The 24,621-nt window shown below is 40.9% G+C and overlaps 1 protein-coding gene and 3 long non-coding RNA genes across 7 annotated transcripts; 3 read left to right on the top strand and 1 right to left on the bottom strand.

Moving 5' to 3' along the window:
* The first annotated feature begins 617 nt into the window (after positions 1-617).
* On the top strand, positions 618-2,548 carry LOC307022917. Its single transcript, XR_013803518.1, has 3 exons — positions 618-1,090; positions 1,465-1,525; positions 1,607-2,548. It is a non-coding gene; the product is annotated as an uncharacterized lncRNA (long non-coding RNA).
* A 4,065-nt stretch (positions 2,549-6,613) lies between these two features.
* LOC307016517 lies at positions 6,614-8,940 on the bottom strand. 2 transcript variants are annotated; one of them, XR_013801838.1, is made up of 3 exons: positions 8,898-8,940; positions 8,093-8,164; positions 6,614-7,554 (listed from the first exon to the last, which is right to left on the bottom strand). It is a non-coding gene; the product is annotated as an uncharacterized lncRNA (long non-coding RNA). The 2 variants fall into 2 exon arrangements; XR_013801839.1 differs by having other exon boundaries at positions 8,093-8,172; positions 8,898-8,935.
* Positions 8,941-9,120: 180 nt separating this feature from the next.
* On the top strand, positions 9,121-11,459 carry LOC307043394. Its single transcript, XR_013809363.1, has 2 exons — positions 9,121-9,220; positions 10,947-11,459. It is a non-coding gene; the product is annotated as an uncharacterized lncRNA (long non-coding RNA).
* A 4,654-nt stretch (positions 11,460-16,113) lies between these two features.
* On the top strand, positions 16,114-24,621 carry LOC307028178 (G2/M phase-specific E3 ubiquitin-protein ligase-like). Of its 3 annotated transcripts, none has more exons than XM_079662976.1 (10): positions 16,114-16,139; positions 21,392-21,471; positions 21,688-21,746; positions 21,997-22,036; positions 22,117-22,184; positions 22,273-22,816; positions 22,996-23,174; positions 23,595-23,767; positions 24,057-24,260; positions 24,337-24,621. In XM_079662976.1, exons 6-9 carry the CDS (start codon positions 22,657-22,659, stop codon positions 24,175-24,177), a joined length of 633 nt encoding a protein of 210 aa, XP_079519102.1. In that variant the 5' UTR covers positions 16,114-16,139; positions 21,392-21,471; positions 21,688-21,746; positions 21,997-22,036; positions 22,117-22,184; positions 22,273-22,656; the 3' UTR covers positions 24,178-24,260; positions 24,337-24,621. The 3 variants fall into 3 exon arrangements, with proteins under 3 accessions (XP_079519102.1, XP_079519101.1, XP_079519100.1); XM_079662975.1 differs by lacking the exon at positions 16,114-16,139 and having other exon boundaries at positions 21,315-21,471; positions 22,273-22,362; positions 22,498-22,816; XM_079662974.1 differs by lacking the exon at positions 16,114-16,139 and having other exon boundaries at positions 21,315-21,471.

The raw sequence follows: 24,621 nt of genomic DNA, 5'->3' as shown, positions 1-24,621 counted from the left end.
ATATTTACCTCATAGAAAATACAGCGTAAACATGACGTGTTGCTATAGCAACGCCTTTTGTCTACTGCGGTTCCTTATAGATAGAGAGATAGATAGAGAGAGATAGATAGATATATTGAAAGATGGATAGAGAGAGAGAGATATATATAGTTATAGAAAGTGTAACATCTTGGAGAATACAAGATCTTGGATGACTGAGCTCACGTTGAGGACGTAATGCATGTGTGCAGGTTACGTGCCAGTTGAGTAAAGTTGGACACTCAGAATGAGAGAAGTAGTCCGCGTCGTCTGTTCATGTAGACAATTATATGTCCATAGAACAGAACATTACAGATGGATCGATAAATAGTTATAGATAGATAGAGAGAGATTGAGAGATTTGTACCTAAACAAAACACAAGTCTAACACCAAGCGTTTAAATCAGCACTTGTAGCGATATTTTATACTTCATGTTATCTGCACAAACTATGTCATATGAAAAGCTGAGAGTCCACAGATTCTATTGGTATAAATGTCATCCCTGTGCGATCAAAACTCACTGTTCTGTATGATAAATAAAATAACATTGTACCTTGCAAATCAATAGCGGGTACATTTTACCCGTTGGCGGTTTTAGGTATACAGCGACCTCTGGCGGTTCTAGTGTTAAAGCCTTTGTAAATTATCCATGTTATTTAGAACGAATGCTTCAGAATCTTAAAATCCCTTGACGTCTGTATGCAATTGTGCTAAATTCAACTCTGGAATCAAGCAAATATGAATATGTTTGCATGACATTAGTTATTTATATTTTGCCATCACTTAATTATACGTTTAATACATTTAAGTCAAGCTAGGTACATGTGATGGTAGCTAGTTAGTGATCTTACCTGTGAGGCCTCCTCCAAACAGCATAATAACCAGACTGTATCATTAAAACCAGCGCCATATAGACTGAGAGTTACGTCATCTCCGTTCACTCCAATGGACCACTTTTTTACAGCAATGGCGGATCGTGGAGCCTCTCAATCGTTCCCTGGAAGTTAACGCCAAGGCAAGCAGAGCTGTAGAGTTGCAGCATAATAGACCGTTCGTGACGGACTTTTAAAGGTAAGAAGAAGTTTAAAGATTTATATTGCGGATATTATCAGTACATCTGATTCAAATTAACATGTGTATTAAAGGATGTCAGTGGATTATTTAGGGAACGTTTACAGATAACAGATTAAGCTAGGATACCGGATCAAGTTAGCAACACACGTTGAACAGCCTTTTAATTGTAAATTCCGTTCTCTTAATGTCATTTCGTCCAACGTTGTTGAATTAGAGAAGAGGGGCTTCTAAACGGGATTGTATGCGGGGTTGGAGGGAGTTAAATATTAGATAAATATAACTTTGGTGCGTGTAAGAGTGAGTGTTTTTAGCAGAGCCATATTGTGTCCTTGTGATTATGTTGATTATTACCTGTCTGTATAATGTTGCAGCTCAGCTGATTTTGGATTGATGGCAAAGGGAGAGGGACTTAAGTGAGAGTGAAAACACAAGGTAAGTTTAATACTACTGTTTTATATAAGTAAGCATATTAAACATGTATTCTATCACTGATTATATAAGTAATCTTGTTAGTAACCTACTGTATGGCAGGTGGAGGGGCAGTGATGTTACAGGTGGAGGAGCAAAACTGCAAGACTGCAAACTCACAAGACAGAGAAATCAAAGTTTGTTCTCCAGAGAAGAGGTTGATTTCACTTCAATTTTTTATTTCATATTTTCTAAAGATGTGGAAATGGCAAAAAAAAAACTTGAGAGCTGTAACCAAGACAACTGTAACAACATGAGTAGAGAGCCACCAAGGTTTTTCAAGTCCCTCTCTTACTCCATTTTGCCAACCCAAACTTCCAGGTACATGACGGGACACCTTGCTTGTTTTTGTTGTTTGCGCTCCTCTGGCTGGGTGCTGGCAGGTGGAGGGCAGTGATGTTGGCAGGTGGAGGGGCAGTGATGTTACGGGTGGAGGGGCAGTGATGTTAGCTGGGTGCTGGCAGGTGGAAGAGCAATGTTTAGTCCAAATATTTCCATTGCAACGACTAATGGAAATGATTGCAGCTGTGGATCTGTTTGGGAGTTGCTGGATGTGGTAGCTTGGCTGCTGTTGTTCCTTTCCACCTTTTTGGATTGGCTCTTGGTTCCAAAATGGCCATCTTTTAATTATTAATTGTTTCTGTCATTTCTGATTTGTTTGGCCTCAATTCTCAGCCTCAGCCGTATGAATCTTTTTACGAGTTTTTGTTGTACTCCACAGCATGATGGAAGCCTGCTGGAGAGGGCCTGAGCTTCTTTCTCCAAGACACCCACTGCGTTGGGGAGCTGCATGAGGGAGGAACCAGCCTTGGTCCTAAATAGTTCCTCAATTTGGTGAATGAAGTCAAAGGCTTCTTGGGAGGGATGACAAAGAGCACCTGCCTTGAAGTCTTTCAAGTCCACTAACAAGCTGTTGTCAACAGAAGGACTCTCATCATGGTGCTCTGTTGCAATTTTACATTTTTCACAGATGCTGGCAAACTTGATGATTTTGTGGACGATGTAGCCTGCAAGATGGAAGAGAATACATTTCTTAGTTTTTGTGAGGTCAGGTGCAGCTGCTCTGTTCACCGCCATCAGCTGTTCGACTCTGACTGATGGAGTGATTTTTGGCTCCCCTGTGTCCAGGAAGTCTGCCAAAAAGCTACTGTGGTCTTCCTGGTAGCTCCCAGAGCTGATGGTGGTGAGGAACTGCCCCACAGATATGATTCTCAGTGCATGATGGAATTACACTGGAGTTGGGACAGGATCTTTAGACCTCACACAGCTGAATGTATTTTCAAGGCAGTCTTGTGTGAACCTTGACGTTAACACAAACTTGTGTCCTTGTGTAAGCATCTCCTCTTGTATGGCCAAAATTGATGTTATTGCCATTATCACCCCTGTTTGAACAGGCTTCCAACCTCCCTTTTGACCTATCTTTATCCAACGAAACAGATGGACGATGTTCTGGAGGACGGTGATGGCCTTTTGGTACTCCTCCATCTTGAGCCTACTCAGGGCTGTAATTGGATGGCGAGATGACATGAGATCAAACCAACGATCAAACTGCTCTAGGAACCACGCTCTCGTCAGGTAGGACAGAGGGCGGTTTTCTTGCTGCACCATGTATTTCAGCCCAGCACTTGTAGCCTTACTGAACACATTTAGAGCAAGACCAACCTTCATCTTATCAAAGTGACTTGGCTCGATGGCTGCAGCTGAAAGATGGGGAGCTATTTTTAAGGCCATCCCTTCCTGAAAGGTCAATAAGTCCTTAATGAGGACCACAGAAACCTCGTTAGAGGGGAGGTTCTTTCTGTTAACAACATCCTCAGGAATTATGAAGACCTGCCCACGGAAAAGGGCACTTTTTAAAAATGTTACCAGATGTGGGACATCGGGCATGAAATAAAGCTGCCTGTCTGGTTTTGCTGGATGTGGCACCGATGTTTTATTTTTGTCCACCCCAAAGGACTTCCACATGGCTCGGTTAGGGCTACCCATGTCGGTGGTGACATCAAGCACATGTAGCCCTATGGATGCTGCCCTCTGTATTATATCAATAATGATTGGCCTGTACTCTGCTCCATTGGTAGAATTGCCAGTGTAATGATATGCCACTACTTGCTTCCACCGTGTTGTGTTTCCAGCCAACATAAACACACAAGCATGTGTTGCCACCCCTGTGTGACCTGGTAAAGTCACATCACCGTACAGTTTGCCTGTAATCATGTCTAACTCCACACTTGGTGTGATTGCCGTTTCATCCAAGGTCAACACACACTCCCTTTCAAGGTCTGTCAATCTATCTGCCTTCAATTTTAGGAAATCAAAGACCTCTGTCAACACACCGGGCTCAAACGTAACACATTGCATCCTTCTTTGCAGTGTCCTTATTCCTGGAAGGGGAATCTGCAATTCCTGCAGAGTTTTGTAACCCGTTGGGTAATTTTTAAAGCCTTCTTAATTGTCTCATTGCTCCATTTCATCCCCTTTGTGGTGAGTCTGCCTAATGCCTTAAGTTGGTCTTTTGAAAACGTTTTCTTATATTTCTTGTCCCTAATTGTCATTGTTTTCTTGAGAGCTGCATTTTCTTTACTGATTTTTCTTAGTGCAGCCTTTGCTTTTTTGGTGATTCCTTCTTGGCTCTTTAATTTTCTCTTTAATTTTTTTAATAGATCTGTTTGACTGGCTGCTGGTTCCCTCGTATGCTGACTGGCTGCTGGTTCTCTCGTATGCTGACTGGCTGCTGATTCCCTCGTATGCTGACTGGCTGCTGGTTCCCTCGTATGTTGACTGGCTGCTGGTTCCCTCGTATGCTGACTGGCTGCTGGTTCCCTTGTATACTGACTGGCTGCTGGTTCTCTCGTATGCTGACTGGCTGCTGGTTCCCTCGTATGCTGACCGGCTGCTGGTTCCCTCGTATGCTGACTGGCTGCTGGTTCCCTTGTATGCTGACTGGCTGCTGGTTCTCTCGTATGCTGACTGGCTGCTGGTTCCCTCGTATGCTGACCGGCTGCTGGTTCCCTTATATGCTGACTGGCTGCTGGTTCCCTTGTATGCTGACTGGCTGCTGGTTCTCTCGTATGCTGACTGGCTGCTGGCTGAGTGGGTGGTGTCCGCCCTCCCTGTCTCTCCTCACTAGCCATGTCCTCTCTTTCTTCACCCTCACTTTCCTTTCTCTCAGTCTCCTCAACCCTTCTTCCCTCAATCTTTGAGACTAATGTAAGTAGAAGACATGGCACTGTACACTTTCGAACATTTAAAATAGTATACCACTTAAAAATAAGAAATATTACTTTTGTTACTAAGAGTTCATACTTATTATACCTGTGTCACCTTTCACACTATAGCTGTGATCATGAGCTATGAGCTTTGTAGATACAGGTCCCGGGGTGAATCGTGGTGCAGGGGCCCTTCTCTTTTTGACCACAGGGCGATGCACGAAGATGGTGGGTATAGCCTCTGCTCTCAGCCTAGTCTTGCCCTTTTTTGTCTTGACAAACTGGTCTGCATCAAAATGTGCCTGCGGAGTGACTTGAGGTTACTTCACACACAGAACAACTCAGTTTTGTCTGCCCACATACATATTCCATAGTGGTTGAATACACGGTATTAGGAAACACTTTAAATTTACTGGACATGTTATACTCATTACATACTGTATATAAAATATGACCAAGAATGTGAGACAACTTTATAGAAATTCATATCACATCTGTTACTGATGCCATTTGTCATGCTTTGTTAAACTCACAAATAATAAAGTTCCATAACTTCAGTTGGGAACAAAGACCACAGCTTATCTCCCCAAGGCAATTTCCCATCCAATAGGTGTGCTATATAGGTGTGTATAACCCTTTCTCCTGTCTGTTACTCCCTCTTTCAGCACAAGAACCAGAGGGGGATTCAATGGAGCCTGAATACCTGCACTGAGACCCTCACCCTGCACCCTGAGACTCAACTCTCAGTGTTTTTCAAGCCTTTTCCTGTTTTTTTGTATTAAACAAAACATTAATCTTTCCCGATGGTGTGGTTTTCGTTTTGTGAAAAAGTGCAAATGCAGTGTTTGTATATAATATCCTCACATATTTTTTTGCTGTTGGTCGTGAAATTGCTCCTGCTGACTTGAGCCAGCCATTTGTTCCTCCGCTCTGTGTCAGTGGGGAAGCCGTACATTCGTACTCCTTTCTCAGAGCGATTTGAGCATCCCCAGGCAGCACAGCAAACCATGGTGGCGACTAGGAGGCAGCACAGCAAACCAGGACAACACGGAGGAAAAGGCACAGACAAACTGCATGATATGCTATTCAATGTTTATTGAATTCCATGTATTTGCAATGGATGTTCCTAAAACAACACATTTAACATCATCATCATGCTGCTGCTGCTGCTGCTAGTCCTTTGATAGTCACCTGTCGGTCTCCTGTCCTTTCTGAAAGCCATAAAGATGACATTAGTCATTTAGATAACTTGTGTCCTCAATTACCATGGGATTACTGAAACTACCATGAATTTAGGAAAATGGTAGAAATGAATCTAATCTGAATTTTGAAGCATTCCTTTAGATCCCCTCCCTCTAAATATATCAATAAACATTAGAAAGTGATGCTCCTGACTACCATACAAGTTTAAGAAGATAATATTGGTTTGAAAGAATTCAAAGCTATAAACAGCAACAGGCTCTTTAACCAAGGCACTGTTAGCCTAACATTTAAACTAGTTGTTCACGCTAATCCTAATATTATCACTTAATATTAGCAAATTCTATTTTATTTTTAAAAACATATTGATGTAAATACATACACATATCGATTTGTTGTATAAATATTGCAAATCAAAACCTTTATTCACTAATAATTACCAAAAATCGTAGTTCTATCTCCTGTTATCAATGCATTCACATTGCCCTCCATGAACTTCGGGGGAACGATCCTCGTCTGCATGAACCACGTGACGATAACCGTTTTTGGACTTCCGTTGTCGTAACTCTTCTATCTATATGGCGCTGATTAAAACCAGTTCTAGATCCTTGACTTTAGACAAACAATTCAAGAGACAAAATGTATTTAAAGACCAATCTTTATTTGAAGGTGCCTCTTAACCTGATATATTAGTTATACAGTAATAGTATTGACAATCTAAAAAAACTGAGCAACTCAACAGTCAACTTTATATTTGTTATTGTCTAAAGCATTTATTATTTACTTATTATTTTTTCCCCTCATATTCAGTGTGGACGGATTGAGACAGCGTGGTGTCCATAGAGCTGCAGAGACTTCAGGGAGAAACCTCCGTGTGATGGACGTCCTGTCTGTTGGTTTGGAGAGGACTGAGGGTCTTTCCTCTGTGAGGAGGACCAGGCCTGATGGAGGAGCCCATGCTGGGCAAAGCTGATACCAACTGCACAGGCCTAGTCTGTCACGTTATTTGACTAAATGTATTTACTTATACATGTAATAGGCTTTACACCTTCTGTCCATATGTACTTTTTATTTAAAGCATGTTTGATTAAGTTTTGGTTCACATTTCAATAAATTGTATTTGTATTTGCACTCCTTTTGTCCATTATTCTTACTGAAAATGTGAGATTACACATTCAAATCTGACTGAAGATTGGCCCCATTTATTTGTGACGTTGCAAACTCTGCGGTACAAGGCACAAGTGATGTGAAGCTCATAAAGTGAGGAAAATAGAACTAATCAGCTGATGGAGTGTAGATGTGGAAATAGATGCATCCCATCAGCTGACTATGTTTTTCGTCACACTTTATAAGCCTGACTATAACCACCCCTCCTCTGAGGTGCAGGCAGCGTCACAAACAAATGATGGTCCTGATAGACTACAAAAATATTCGGTGTGCAGATCTTTGTTTTCACAATAAAAGTAGTTTCTTAGTGAATGTCCTGTACTGTTCTTAAAATCTCATAAAATCAGCTTTTCATTTTCCTCTTGGATGTTCTTCTTGACCCTCAGAGAAAGAGGAGATGTCTTTCAGGCATGTCCTTTCCTAATAAAAATGACAGGAAACATAAAACATATTATTGCAGAACAAGTGTGTTATTTATGAAAGCGGTGTGTTTGTGTGTTTAGGGGCTGTAGATATAATTATTTTGTGATTGTAATCAGATTATGAATGAACAGTATGAAATTCATCAACATTTAAATATATTTTTTATTATCAAAATAATATTTAACTGTTACAAAACGTAGTGCAACTGTAGAAGCTTGCTCTGTTGTCTCACTGAAAGAATAACTTTTACCACGTTTTTTACAGACAATATTGAGAGATAAATAGTAGCAGTTCTCACTATTTGTTAAATATCTTTGCCTTTAATACATTAAATTAGAAAGCTGACAAAATCATATTGCTTTTTAACATCTAAATGTAACTTTTTGCATGGAAAAAACCCTCAACTTCACTGATGTCTAGGTGATTTAGTATTGTTTAATGGAATGTATATAAGTGTATTTAAGTCAATACTTCATTCATTTAAACCAATATCTTTCTAGATTATTTGTACAGTATGAAAAAACAGTATTTGTACCTGTGCTGAAGTTCACTGCTGTGAGGAGTCCAGTTCTGTCTCTCATTCTCTGGTCCAGCCTGTCTGCATCACCTGGACAGCTTAAACAAACAGATATTATGTAAAGTACCATGTGTACAAACAATATAACTGATTCCTTTCTGTTGAACATGTTGGATTGTGTATTGTCCGAGTCAGGGTCCTTTTTATTTTACTGTAACTTTGGAAGTTGTGTTACCAATGCTTACTGTTTATTTGATATCAATTTGGGAATACAATTAATAAAAACAACAAGGTTTGGGTTTGTTCTTCAGATATGACTGACGTTAACGAGTAAGCTCAATAATGAACTCCAGCTCAACCAACCATATTGTAATATCTAAGTAATCATCTTGAAATATGACATTAATAATTGTAATATACACACATCTTATTGTGAGGTTGATTTCACATACACTACTTCGACGTTAGCTAAATAGAAAATAGCATGGATAATTTACAAAGGCTTTAAAAACACAGCAGGAGCCCAAGACAATTATAAAACGTGTCAATAGTTCAGTACAGTTCAATTGGTTTTATTTTCATAAACGGTTATCAACCGTTAGTGCCAAAGCAGTAGGCTATAATATATGAATTACTGCTGTAGACTACAACCACTACTTGTTTAGCTAGCATAAACTCAACAAAGCTAGCGTTAGCCGGCTAACTGACGTTATTTTGCCGCTAAACTGAAAGATATAAAACGGTGGTCTTCAAGGCGGATTTAATCCTCAATCACAATAATAATATTCAAAGTAATACTGGGCAAGTAATGGGCAAAACTTACCGTTGATTGATGCGCCATGTCAGCGGACTGGTAGCGACCATAGACTGTATATATAAATGGACGTAGGGTCCGTGACGTCACCCATAGGATTCTGCAGAGTTGGCGAGAAGCCCTTAGTAGGCGGAGTCGGCCACTAGCGGCTCGAAAGTGACGTCAGAGTTCAACTCCCGCCTTCTCCAGCCTGCTCCAAATAAGGGCAAAGAGGCGGAGCCGAGGCGGGACCTGCTGCCACCGAACTGAAAGTTCCAGAGCTAGCTGAAGCTACCAAGCTAAGCTAACATGCTCCCAATCTGCACACTGCCGTGGCATTTTACGTTTCTAAGGTAAGCGGACATGAAACTATTCAGCAAAACTATAAATAATAATCTAAGTTATTGAGTTTTTAGCATAACACTTCAGAATCTTAAAATCCCTTAACGTTTGTATGCAATTTTGCTAAATTCAACACTGAAATCAAGCAAATATTAATATGTTTGCATGACATTAGTTATTTATATTTTGATATCACTTAACTATACGTTTAATACATTTAAATCAAGCTAAGGTACATGTGATGGTAGCTAGTTAGTGCTCTTACCTGTGAGGCCTCCTCCAAACAGCATAATAACCAGACTGTATCATTAAAACTAAGTACCAGTTCTAGATCCTTGACTTTAGACAAACAATTCAAAAGACAACATGTATTTAAAGATCAATCTTTATTTGAATGTGCCTCTTAACCTGATATATTAGTTATACAGTAATAGTATTGACAATCTTAAAAAATTGAGCAACTCAACAGTCAACTTTATGTTTCTTATTGTCTAAAGCAGCAGTTTTCAAAGTGTGAGGCGCGCCTCCCCTGGGGGGCGCCAGAGAGCTTCAGGGGAGGCGCAGCGTGAGACACAAAAGAACGAGAAAAAGACGAGTAAAGTGACACTTGCCCACTTGTGGCTGTCTGTGGAGACCGAGTTCCCCCACCTCGCCAAAAAGGCTGTAAAAGTGCTCATTCCCTTCACCTCCACCTACCGGTGTGAGTGAAGGTTTTCCGCATTGACTTTGATCAAAAGCAAGTACCGGTCAAGGCTGCAGCCAGAGTATGATCTGCGTTTATTCCTGTGTGCATCAAAGACGCAGACTCATTGTTCCCACTAAAGTAGGGGTGAGTGTAATAAGGAGGCAAAGTTGACGTTCAGTGTGTTACCGGGAGCATATAAGGATTTATCCACCATGTTGAAAATGTTAAAAAAAAATTGTCTTGAGAACACGGCGTGCGGAAATATACGGGTCGTGCTGCAGCTAGATGTGCCTGTCCTCTGTAAGAAGGTGTCGGCGACTGACATGCAAGGAAGAACGGCTGTCCACAGGCTGTTCCAACTTTAACAACTGTATTAACTTCCAGGGTAGTGAATTGAACATGCAATTGTAATTGGGTGTGTGGTATATTTTTATGCACGGACACGCATGTTCCACAACACACAAACTGAACAACACTCAATTTTCCGATCGCTACCAGTGTCCTTGCGATCTTGTTATAATAACAAGTGCACGCTACTGATGCAATATGGTTGAGACCATTCAGGCTTATTCTAGAGGGGTGCAAGGAATAGTCCAAGTAGTGGTGGAGTTTTATACAATATGTTTAAAACATAAAAATAAAAAGGTTTAAAAAAAGTTATTGTTTCATGTTTTAAGGAGGTGACGCTACTCAGCCAATCAAATCGGTGAAGTCAGCACGATAGATTCAAACACACACACAGAGACGAGACAAGAGGAGAGAAACAGTCTGAGTAATTTCAAATGGCGGAAGGTAGACAGCGAAAACAGAGCATTTAATTACTTTTTCTCTTACTGGACCTCTTTGAAATGCAATTGAATACCCCTGCATTATAGCAACAACAACAATAATAATAATAATAATAATAATAATAATAATAATAACAGCAATAATAATTGGGAGGGGGGGCGCGGCTGTTCTTATGTTCTCTGAAGGGAGGCTCACCTACCCACACTTTGAAAATCCCTGGTCTAAAGCATTTGTTATTTTCATTTTCCCCCTCTCATATTCAGTGTGGACGGATTGAGACAGCGTGGTGTCCAGAAAACTGCAGAGACTTCGGGGAGAAACCTCTGTGTGATGGATGTCCTGTCTGTTGGTTTGGAGAGGACTGAGGGTCTTTCCTCTGCGAGGAGGACCAGGCCTGATGGAGGAGCCCATGCTGGGCAAAGCTGATACCAACTGCACAGGCGCAGTCTGTCACTTTATTTGACTAAATTTGTTTACTTATACATTTAATAGTTTTCCACCTTCTGTACATAGGTGCTTTTTATTTAAAACATGTTTGATTAAGTTTTGGTTCACATTTCAATAAATTGTATTTGCACTCCTTTTGTCCATTATTCTGACTGAAAATGTTAGATTACACATTCACATCAGACTGAAGATTGGCCCCATTTATTTGTGACGTTGCAAACTCTGCGGTACAAGGCACAAGTGATGTGAAGCTCATAAAGCGGGGCAAATATAAATAATTAGCTGATGGAGTGTAGATGTGGAAATAGGTGCATTCGATTAGCTGACTGTTTTTACAATAAAAGTAGTTTCTTAGTGTACTGGTCTTAAAATCTCATAGCATCAGCTTTTAATTTTCCTCTTGGATGTTGTTCTTGACCCTCAGAAAAGGAGAGAATGTTGTGTCTTTCAGGCATGTCCTTTCCTAACAAAAATTACAGGAAACATAAAACATATTATTGCAGAAAAAGTGTGTTATTTATGAAAGCGGTGTGTTTGTGTGTTTAGGGGCTGTAGATATAATTATTTTGTAATTGTAATGTTTTTTTTTTATTTCAACAGTGAGCTACAAAGACAATCAGATTAAGAATGAAAAGTATGAATTTCATCAACATTGAAATATATGTTATTATCAAAATAATATTGATAGTATTGTTATTACGTAGTGCAACTGTAGAAGCTTGCTCTGTTGTCTCACTGAAAGAATAACTTTAACCACTTTTTTTGAACAATATTCAGAGATAAATAGTAACAGTTCTCACTATGTGTTCAATATTTTTGCCTTTAATACATTAAATTAGAAAGCTGACAAAGTCATATTGCTTGTTAACATCTAAATGTAACTTTTTGCACAGAAAAACCCCTCAACTTCACTGATGTGTAGGTGATCTAGTATTGTTTAATGGAATGTATATCAGTGTATTAAAGTCAATACTTCATTCATTTAAACAATATCTTTCTTGATTCTTTGTACAGTATGAAAAAAAGAGTCTTTGTACCTGAGCTGAAGTTCACTGCTTGAGGAGTCCAGTTCTGTCTCTCACTCTCTGGTCCAGCCTGTCTGCATCACCTGGACACCTTAAACAAACAGATATATATGTAAAGTACCATGTGTACAAACAATATAACTGATTCTCTTCTGTTGAACATGTTGGATTGTGTATTGTCCGAGTCAGGTTCCTTTTTATTTTACTGTAATTTTGGAAGTTGTGTTACCAATGCTTACTGTTTATTTGATACCCATTTGGTAATGCAATTCATAAAAACAACAAGGTTTGGGTTCGTTCTTCAGATGACTGATGTTAACGTGTAAGCTCAATAATGAACTCCAGCTCAACCAACCATATTGTAATATCTAAGTAATCATCTTGAAATATGACATTCATAATTGTAATATACACACATCTTATTGTGAGGTTGATTTCACATAGACTACTACTTTGACATTAGCTTGTGTGCATACTTGAGCATAGCCAATTTAAATTAACCTTAGCGATGCATACAGTTCCTACCTACATAATAAAATATCTCTAAGTTACATGGATGACCTTATTTTATCAACCTCAAACAGAAGCTGTTTGTTCAACAGTATTATCCCACTTTACACTTAACACTTCTCTATTTTGTTTTAACCTTTATATACAGTCTATGATTTTAACTTGGAGGCTACGACTAGCATCGTTAGCACCGATGTAGCTACCACTCGCAACCCAAGCCCATTCATTAAGTAGATTAATATCATTAACACATAAATAAAGCACTCAAATTTCATTTACCGCAAAACCGCATTCATGCACTGTCTGTTTTAACCGCAGAGCGAGTCACAATAGCCCGATACATAAGCATGAAGAACAAACAACCACGGCCGGCTTCAAGTTGTGTTTGCTGGATTAACTGACCAGGCAGAGTCCCTGTAGCTAGCTTCACGGAGCAGCTAGCAGAGACAAGAAGCTAGCAGCAGCAGTTACTTGACAGAGCCGTCACTCAATGTGACCACGCCCTAATTTATGCAAAAACTTTAAGACCTAATATAAATAAAAGTGTTGTGTTAGAAAACAATTCACTCACAGATCCATCATCATGAAGGTGGAATCTAACTATATCGATAATAAAATGTATGGAGCCTGTAAACTGTGATCGTTATTCTCGCGTCCAGGAGAGAAGCTTTAAAAATGAGACTAAATGGAGTCTCTGAGAAGATTCAATTGGGTACTTTAATTAAAGCAAAAAGGCGCGGTAGTGTTACAAGCAGGATATTGTTCAGGTGAGGAGAGAAAAGCTGCAGATTCCTCTCCAGTGGTCGGCCGAGCAGAAGAGCTCACAAGCCTCTGTCCTTCCAGCTTGCTGGCTGTTTGCTCCTCCTCTCTGGGAGCTGTAGTGACGTAGGGGGTTTCCCCCTCGTTCTTCTGAGTCCGATATTGCGTTATACGGAGGATTCCGACATTTTACATTCATTGCTTACTTCCACATGCCTTTTCTCCTCCTTATCACTTTCATAACTTTATTTGTAATACATGTTAACGGCGTCAATAGCCACTTTAATGATACTAATGTTGTCATGAAGGATTTTCAGAATAAAAGCTTGGTATTGGGAACTTCCGTTTTTTTCCAGAATAAAATAACATTTGAATGACGGTATGTTCTAACTAAATTATGCCATCAAAACATTGATTTGAATTTCTAACAGTCCCTCCTTACACACCTAAAAGGTGTGTATAATACTGAAATAAATGAGTTCTTCATCTGAACTTTGCATAGTACATAACTCATATCAAACACATACAATCAAAATGGAATGGTTCAAATAGCCTCAACTTTACAAAAATACAAATGGCTTTGACTGTGTTCAAACCTAAAAGTTTTCCCATGTGCATAACTTCTAGTGTCAACATTCAATATCATTCTTCAAAATAGCAGCAATGGCTTGGTATTAGAACATTTCTTCCTCCCTCCTTTCACAGAAACCGTTCTCATACCACGCTCAGTGTTAAGGCACTAGTTTTTACAAAGTGAAAAGAAATAAACCATTTTAGAATAGCAATGATTTATAAAACATGAGATCCACCATATTAGAATAGTATAAAGTAATAAAGAATAAAATAAAATATCTTGGATTGGCAAAGTAAATTGAAAAATAGAAATAAACTATCTTGGAATAGTGTAAAGTAAATTGAAATGGATTCACTCCATTTTAGCATTTTATTTTGCACACTTCTTCACATGATTTCATCATTTAAAGAATCACATCGGCTGGACATTCATTGATCAATCTCATCTCCGAACATCCATATCATTCAAACTAACTCATCATTGTCATCAACATCTGTATACGGGGTGGGTCGTCTTGTTCTGCTAGCATTTGTAACTGTCTCCTCATGAGAAATGTACCCTCCCTCCTTTCATACAATTTAAGGTATGAAAGTAATATGTTCTCTAGAAGGAGCCGCCGTGATCAATCGGTACGTTCTACTCTGGGGTACGGCATTCTAGACAGTCATTTCTGGGAGAAGATTTTGGTCAGTTTCAACAGTTGTAGAATTTCATCACTCAAAAGTTCCTACTAAGTACCTTTGAGTGGTCTGTTCTAATGCAGTGATAAAGTCCCTGAAATGGTGTGAAAACCGGTGGAATATCAATAACTCATACTAATTTATCTTCAATTCTGGTCTACTTGATGAACTATGCTAACCCCTCTATCAGTGTGTGGAACTTTGGGTGCCGAGCATGTGATAATTACTCCCTCCTTTAACAAGGACTTTAAAAACAGAAGTCATTTCATTAAGAAGAAGATTTTGGTCAGTTTCAACAGTTGTAGAATTTCATCACTCAAAAGTTCCTACTAAGTACCTTTGAGTGGTCTGTTCTAATGCAGTGATAAAGTCCCTGAAATGGTGTGAAAACCGGTGGAATATCAATAACTCATACTAATTTATCTTCAATTCTGGTCTACTTGATGAACTATGCTAACCCCTCTATCAGTGTGTGGAACTTTGGGTGCCGAGCATGTGATAATTACTCCCTCCTTTAACAAGGACTTTAAAAACAGAAGTCATTTCATTAATGGTATGTAGTTCAATTTAGGAATTTTCACTTATGGCAGATATGTTTCTCCTTTAAATAACATCTCTAAATGTCAGGTCATCTGGTGAATGGATGACCATTAGGAGCTGGTGGCGCTTGTCTTTTAAATCTCATACTCGGGTACCGTGCGCTTCCTCAGAAGCTGCAAGTAAGATTTAAAACATCTGCAGGGTGGGTTGAGCGACCCCTTCTCCCGGAACGATATTTGTTGTCAAAAATATGAACCATTAGAATGAGTGATCCAAGGCCCCGCATCTATTACTCCCAATTATATAATTTTTTTTAATTAAAATGTCCTTTACAGTCCTTTACAGTCTCTTCGCTGTTGCATGGAGGGCGTATTCCCCTCTGATGTCTACGGTTGCTGGGAAGTGCAATGGACAATTACAAAGTGTGAAACACTTTAACAAAGCTTGAGACAAATTTACATTTTATAAAACAAAATTAGATTAGCAAAAACACTTTTACCAAGGAAAAAAAACCTTTAACAATGACGAAAACAAATTAACAAGATGCAAAACACTTTAACATTTCCCGAAACACATTAACATTTCCCGAAACACATTTACAAACCAGAATCAAACCGGAAAGGGAATGTACTTCATCCCGGAAGTCACATGACGTGACGTGACCATAGGACGTGACGTGATTGGCTCAAATTTTAATTTGTTTTGGCGGAAAGACCGAAGGTGCGAGTGTGTTTCATATACAGTCTATGGTGTGTTTACGTTTGGTAAACATGTTTTGTCCGTTTTGTGGAAACAACCTGGGACAAGTGACACGGTTTTGCCTTTCGTGTGGAGGATCTCTGGAGTGTTTAAAGGACAAGAACCAGACGGGTGTACCAAGCGCACAGGGGAGATCGAAACAGCCGGAAAATGCGAAACAAAGTAAGTGTAGTATTGCGCTAGCTTTGTGATGCTAATGTAAGACATGCAGTAAATAAAAGTTCAATCACAGTTTCATATCAGTCAAATACCAATCCATGTCTTAACGGAATAGCAACGCATTGAGCTAATATGCTAGTTTTTATTTTTAGGTTTTCCGTAAACCTTAATGCACACTTGCTATTGCTGATTGTTGGAGCTGCTAATTTTTATATTTTTATTGGAACTATTCATACCAGCAGAACAACCAGGCCGATCCTATAAACTTTTCATGGAGTACAGAAACTCAAAGTCAAAAGAGAAACAGTCTTTTAACTGTGGGAAAGGAAGACTTAAACAAGAAAAGAGACGAGTCCAGGTAAGCTGCATTAACCGTTTCATAGAAATCTCAGTGTCTCTGTGTGTGTCATTACTTATATCTATGCTATTTTACTAGATAAACATAGGAATGATATCGCCACAAGGAGTTGATTTAAAGCCTCGGAGAGGGAAAAGACTCCCGTTGTTTACAGACCCGGAGGTAGCAGCACCTGCTATACTGGAACGAGCTGTCCAGAAAATGAAAGCCTTTAACAAGGACATGGATGAAGGACCGTACGTCCTTTTGTATCCAGACTGCTCAGAGGTTGTCAATGTGCCTGGTTCAGAAAAGCCATTCACATTGGCAGAATATAAAAAGGACTTAGGAAAGGCATATGCCAGGATCACCCTTTTCATTTGCCTTGAGAAACATTTTAGAGGAGGTTTTTGGATGTTATTATTCAATATTTTAATTGTTTACATGTTTGTAATATCTTGGATATTAACAGACAACGGAACAGTTGGTTATTTAACAGCACGCTTTATTGCCTCCTCCGGTGGTTCATCAATCCCAACCTTACTGTAACTGTTGTAAACATGCCGTAACGTATATGACAACTCCCCTTGTAGTCAGTTAACAATACTATGACATCTCCCTTTTTCCTTTTAACAATATCAACACATATCAATAACTTAGATATCTTTTCTTTAACAATTCAACACGTATCAATAACTTAGATATCTTTTCTTTAACAATATCAACACATCAATAACTATGACATATCCCCTTTTCCCCTCTTTTTTTTTCAATATCAACACCCTTTTTTTAAATTATTGAACTGTCCCCTCATAGGTCAAGTCTCTGGACAGGTTTAACAGGTCTACCAGACCTGTTTTGGATCAGTCCATCAGTGTTCCTTGTTGGACCAGGCGAGCCATGTTCTGGGCTCATCTGAATGTCTGGTGTGTTATTCCTGGGATTTGTGTCATCGTTCGCTGGAGGCCCCGCTACGGGCACCGCTTGGAGATGTCGACGGTTACGTCTGTACAGAGCACCCTGCTCCGTCTTGATGAGATAAGACCTCTGTGCAACACTCTCACTACTGCAGGTGTGGACCAGGTCTTTTGATTGTCCAGTCTGGTGAGAACATGGTCTCCTCGCTGCAGTGGTGTGAGCTCTCTCACGCCATGGCGCTTCTTATAGTAGAAGGCCTGTTTGCTCTTCTCCGCAGCATCTCGAGCTCTGATGTGATGTCTGCTCGGCCACCTTGGTTGCAGGTTCTTGGCCAGAGTGGGCAGCGTCGTCCTGATTTTCCTGCCCATTAGGAGCTCTGCCGGACTGACACCCGTACTGCTGTGTGGAGAAGAACGGTAAACCATTAAAGCAAGTAGGGGGTCCTTTTGTCTCAGAATCCCCTTTGCCGTTTGAACTACACGTTCAGCATAACCGTTTCCTTGTGGGTTGTGGGGACTAGAGGTTGTGTGCTTAAAGTCCATGTCACAGGCAAAGCCTCTGAAGACATCGCTGCTGAACTGCGGTCCGTTGTCACTGACAACCTCTTCCGGTATTCCGGGCAAACGTGGCTCTCAGCTTCAAGATCACATGTGCACTAGTCGTGGTAGGCATGTGGAGTATCTCCAGGTATCTAGAGTAGTAGACAGCTATGACTAGGTAAATCTCTCTCTCATGTTCACATAAATCTATGCCAATTCTCTTCCACGGCCTGTCTGGGAGAGGTGTTGACAGGAGAGGCTCTCTGTTCTGTGCTCTCCTCTGCTCACGACAGTACATCGAGTTCTCGACTTTGTGTGTGATCTGTGTGGCTATGCCAGGCCACCACACCGAAGTGTTGGCCCTGTCTCTGCACTTGTTAAGACCTTGATGGCCCTCATGTATGCGTTCTAGTATCTCTGACATCAATCTCCCTGGTATCACTATTCTACTCCCTCTGGTCACTACCCCATCATGCATAGACAGTTCGTTCCTAACGGGAAAGTACTCCCTAACACAGGTTTTTATGTGTGCTAGGTGTTCAGGCCACCCCTCTTGTATGTACCTGATCACTTCTTGGAGCTGCTCGTCCGCTGCCGTCTCCGCGCGGATGCTGTCTATCTTTTTCGGCGATGCTGGAATGCTGCTCATCACAGCTGCTACGTAACACTCCACGTCTGTGTCTCTACTGAGCCCCTTGTCTTCCTGTGGGCTCCTGGACAGTGTGTCTGCCACCACCAGGGTTTTCCCCGGCGCATACTCAGCCTCTGGGTTGAACCTCATCAACCGCATGAGGAGTCGCTGGCAGCGGAGTGGCACATTGTCGAGATCCCTGGAGTTCATCAGTGGGATGAGGGGTTTGTGATCCGTAATCAGTTTGAATGCTGGTAGGCCGTAGAGATAAATCTGAAACCTCTCACACGCCCACACGCTCGCCAGGCACTCCTTCTCTATCTGAGCGTACCTGGTTTCAGCGTCGCTCAGTCGCCTTGAGCAGTATGCTACCGGTCTCCAGTCCTCGCCATGGAGCTGCAGCAGGACACCGCCTATTCCTTAACTGCTTGCGTCTGCTGAGACCACTGTGCTCCTGTTAACATCATAGTACACCAGGGTAGGTGACGTTGTGAGGAGCTCTTTAACTCGCTCAAAGGCTGCTTGTTGCGCCGGACCCCACATCCACACTGAGTCTGCTTTTAACAGTGCATATAGTGGCTGGCCCACTGTGGCGAGGTCTGGAATATATTTCCCCAGGTAGTTGATCATGCCGAGTGCTCTCTTAAGTTCCTGCACGTTTTCTGGTGGTTCAAGTTTGCTGACTGCAGACACTTTGGCTGGGTCGGGTCGTACACCATCTTTGTTGATCACCTGACCCAGGAAGTGAGGCTCCTCCTTTCTCAGCACACACTTCTCATTGTTCAGCTTCAGGCCTGCAGACTCCTGCCGATCCAGAACCTTCTGCAGCCGCTCATCATGTTCGCTGGTGTTGCTGCCATGGATGATGATGTCGTCCATGTAGACGGCAACGCCATCCAGCCCTTCCAGCGTCTCCACCATCTTCCTCTGAAATATCTCAGGTGCGCTGCTTATCCCAAAGGGAAGACGTTTAAAACAGTACCTTCCGTACGGCGTGATGAAGGTGGTCAACCTCTGGCTGTCTTTGTTCAGTGGGATCTGCCAGAACCCTGACGCTGCGTCAAGTGATGAGAAGACTGTGGAGCCGCTGAGCTGAGCTATCATCCCCTCTGATGTCGGCAAGATGAATCTCTCCCTTTTGACAGCCTTATTAAGCTTCTTTAAGTCCACACAGATGCGTGCTTTTCCAGACTTTTTCTGGACTGGCACCATGGGTGCGCACCACTCTGTTGGGTCAGTCACGGCTTCAATGATGTCGTTGGCTTCCATCCTCTCCAACTCCTCTTTCACTGCACCCAGGAGCGGTATGGGGACCCGGCGTGCTGTGCATACTGCATAGGGCTGGGTATTGTCCTTTAGAGCTATCTTCACAGGCTGTTCACTCCTGTTCACTGGTGTTGACCTCGCCCACTCGCTTTACTAACCCCATAGCTACAGCTACTGGCCTGCTGAGTAGGTTATTCACACTCTGCCCTCTAATGAAATAAAGCCTGCATGTGTATGTTTTTCCCTTGTAGCCGGTCTGAGTTATAAACTGCCCTAAACAGTTCAATCCACCACTCAGCACCTTCTTTGGCCTCTGTGGAACCTTTTTTGGCTCCAGTGTTTTGAACTCAGTTTCGCTTATGATACTACAATCGGCTCCAGTATCTATTTTTAATTCTACAGGTGAGCTGCCAATCTCTAATGTGACTGTTCATTCATTATCATTGTGAGGCATGCTATTAACTGAGCCCAGATAATAATACTGTCCATCTTCTGAATCCCTCACCCTCAGTCACTTCTCTCACCTGCTTGCTCTTGCACACCCTTTCCCAGTGTCCACTTTTCCCACAATTATTGCAAGTAGACCTCCTTGATGGGCAGTCATCCTGCTGGCTGTGTGGCATTTTGCCGCACCGGCAGCACTTCCTGTGGTCATTCTCACTCTCTCTCTCCTGGCACCTCTCTCTCTGTGGGTGCCGCCACTTCTGTGTTGCACCTCTGCTATGCCGTTGTGCTACTTCCTGCACGGCGTAAGCCCGCTCCCCTTGCTGGTTAACTTGAGCTTTTACCTCCTCTGATTGACGCGCCTCTTGTACCGTCATCTCCAGAGTGAGGTTAGGGATCAGCTGTAGCCTCTGAGACAGATCCTTGTCTAGAATTCCCACCACGATTCTGTCTCTTATATTTTCCTCACGAGCCGTTACGAAGTTGCAATGTTCCGACAGCTCATATAGTGCGCGGATGAATGTCTCTGTGCGCTCTCCCGCGCGCTGCATTCTCTGGTTGAAACATGCCCGTTCATGTATAACGTTGCGTCTCGAGATGAAATATGCGTCAAATTTTGCCAGTACAACATCATACTGCGACTCATTTTCCTCTTCCCCGTAGGTAAAAGAGCTGTGAATGTTCTCTGCTTCCTTCCCGAACGGTACACCAGCGTGCTTACTTGAACTGGACCTTCTTCTTTGTCCAACTTAGTAGCTGTCCATTACCGTGTAAACCGTTTCTTCCAGTCTGACCATTCGGCGGGTTTCTCGAAACAAAAACTCTCTGGTGGTTGAAACTTTGCCATCCCGACCACTTCTGACACCATGTAATATTTTGGATATTAACAGACAACGGAACAGTTGGTTATTTAACAGCACGCTTTATTGCCTCCTCCGGTGGTTCATCAATCCCAACCTAGACTACCTCTCGTGCCACTCCCACTTACTATAACTGTCATAAACGTGCCGTAACGTATATGACAACTCCCCTTGTAGTCAGTTAACAATACTATGACAATGTTAACATCCTCTACTGCAGCATACATAATACTGTGTTGAACGTTTTGCTTTTACTACAGGGGATGATACCTCAGACTCTGATTCGGATATTGTCATCACATCTAGGAGCACAGCTGAATTCAATCAGGCTGACACTGTGGTGCGTAAATGATTTTTATTTTAATGTTCATTTATTTATTTTTCATATACATTTGATTTTAAGCAGGAAATCTATATTCTGGTAAATATTTTAGAAGAACCAACTTGGCAGTTACAATTACTATCAGAAACACTCACAATGTTTCACTGTTGATAGACATATGTGGTAAGGGAACAATAATGGAAGCTGTTGATAATTGTACACTTTTACTCTCAGGTATTTGAATTTGAACCACGAAACAAAAGTACTCCAAAACACAAACCGGAAAATGAAGGGTAAGTTTGTACTTATTTTTTACAAAATAAGTAATTTATCTTTAAGTGGATGATAAGAATAGGCCACAGCATTTTCTCTGGTGAACATGGATACAAAAATACCATACATGTCATTATTAATCTAATTTCAAACAAAAATAATCTGTTATTTATAAATCTTATGGTTCCCCCTACCTCTAAATGTTACTTAAAACTCAACTATACCCTGTATCATGAAGTTAATAATTTTATCAATTTTATCATGTTTCAGGAAGGCACTTGGACATTCATCCACAACTCAGCCTGGACAGGTATTGAGGCAGATTGTGGAAGCCTGATTTTTCTAATGTTCAGTGTTGTTTTGTTACAGACATTTGTATTTGTATTTCAGATAGTAATATCTGATACTGAGGATATGGGTCCACCCAAAACAAATACAGACAAGACTACTTGCTACAGGTAAGTACAAATGTTAGTCACTCATTACACGAGAAAGACATTTTTGTTTGTAAGATGTTTTAACATGGGAATGATCATTTCCTAACAGTACATACACAGACCTGGATGCACCATGTGTTGAAGAAGAGGACGAAGAGCTGGTTGCAGTCAACATGATGAGTTTATTGGACACTGAAATGTAAACGGACAGCTATTACAGTGGCATTACATTTTTTTTCTCTGTACAATATTTCTGGTACAACATTTTTTTTTTTAAACTGTTTGTGCACTCTCTGGAATATCCACTAATAAGGTCACTTTTTTTCCTTTACAGGGAGGAGATGAACATTACATTACCTGCCATTATTGCTAACCTGTCACAGCCTATTGATCATGGAAGAGTCAGCCGGTTCAACATTTCAAGGGCTAATGTTTGGGATGGAGCTGTCAGAGGTTTCAAGCGTACTGTACATCGTATTCAGAAAACTGTGACATGCTGGTAAAATTCACTGATGATGCTGGTGTTTTTGAAGAAGGAATTGACTCAGGTGGTCCCAGGAGAGAGTTGTTATCTGTACTGATGAAGAATCTGAAAGACCGGCCCATTTTTGATGGGACAGACGGATGCAGCTTCTTGGTCTACAATGCAAATGGTATGCATACGGTTAGAAGTGTACTAATACAATTGTTAATCATCATTAACCATATATATCACATGACATATGATTTGTTGCTTGAACAATTTTTCCAAAACGTTGAGTTTCATTACAGTACATTAAAGTATATAATAAATAATGTTTTAATTTTGCAATATGAATACCTTTATTCACAGCTGTTAGGGAGGATGAATACTACTTGGCAGGAAAGATGATTGCAGTGTCAGTTGTGCATGGAGGTCCAGGGCCACATTTCCTGTCAGAAGATCTTGTACATTATCTTGCAGGCCAGCCTTCATTCAAAGCAACAGTTGATTTAATAACTGATGAAGAAGTAGGGAAAGCTTTACAAGAGGTGAGAATTGCATACAGCAACAGTGTGGTAGGGTGGATTATTATGTAGTTCCTGCAGTGTTTTGAGACATCTTTACTTTACCTTTATCACATAAACCGAATTGACTTCATTTTTTGTTTTGTGATCAGAATCAGAATACCCTTATTAGTCCCACAGAGGGGACATTTACATTGTTGGAGCAGAATAGAGCCAAAGACAGCTTAATGTTACCTAAGAAGAATGATAAAAAATTATTAAAGATACACAAACACAATTTACAAAAAACACATCCTGTAATAGAGGATTTAGCAGCCAGGTATATATTGCACAAGGATAGTAGTAATAGTAATATATAAATCTTGCAATGGAACAAAAATGGCAAGAATATACAGTACATGCAGTTATTGACTGGATTGTTTATGTCCATTTTATAATCTTCAGATTGAGAATGCTGCCTCAGTGGATGCCTTGCGAGAAATGACCATGAGACACAGCACAATGTTACAGACAGCAGGTTGTCTGAGACATGTGGCTTCTGTTGAAGGAAAGAATGATATTGTGTCAGACTACCTCCAGTGGTACATTATTGGCCGAAACTCCTCTGTAATTGACAGGTAAGATCATATTTGTATTCATGTGATTTTTTTTAAATGTATGTAAGAATTTTTTGTTTAAAATGCCTCATGGTCCCCCTCTTTGGTTTATTCTATGTTTATCTGTTAGCAATTAGTCCGTGTCAAAATGTGTGCCTGTGTAGTATAACTGATATGGGACGTCCGTCTCTCCTTTCCCTGCCTGTCTTGTGCCAATCTTTAAGTGCTCATGCCACCCCTCCCTTGTTTTAGGTATTAGGTTATTTAAATGTGACTTTGTGATGAAACATTTTTTTTGTTCACTCTTCAGATTCAAGGAGGGTCTTTCAGCCCTTCAGTTTTTAAACGCACTCCAGCAGCACCCTACTCGGCTGGCCCCGGTTCTGTGCCACTCTCAAAAGCGATTTACTGCTCTGGAACTTCAAGCCTGACCTCAGTCCACCAGGGAGTAACAGGAGGCTTAGGGAAAGTCAAACTTTGGGCTACTGGGCAGACTATCTCCTCGATTGTGAAGGTTTGTAAATCGCTGTTTTTATAACTATTTCAGGTAACACATTGCCAAAATGTATCTGAACATGTTTTCTTTGCAGAAAGCCAGACTGCTGTGTCTTTGGAAGATGTTTTGATGTTTGCGACTGGGCTGACTTCACTTCCCCCATCTGGATTTGAACCATTGCCAGGAATAGAGTTCCTTGATGACTCTCCATTCCCAATGGCAAACACATGTTCCAACACATTAAAACTACCACTCCTTGACGCATACAATGTGTTTAAGTCCCAAATGGACTTTGGAATGCAAAATTCTCCAGGATTTGGCTGTTTTTAAGTCATGTGACTGGATGACCCATAGAGTACAGACTCTATGAAGGTTGTTC

This window comes from Notothenia rossii, assembly GCF_949606895.1.
Source record: "Notothenia rossii genome assembly, chromosome: 1".
NCBI lineage: Eukaryota > Metazoa > Chordata > Actinopteri > Perciformes > Nototheniidae > Notothenia > Notothenia rossii.
The sequence above is the reverse complement of the archived record's forward strand: the minus strand, read 5'-3'. Positions and strand labels throughout refer to the sequence as shown.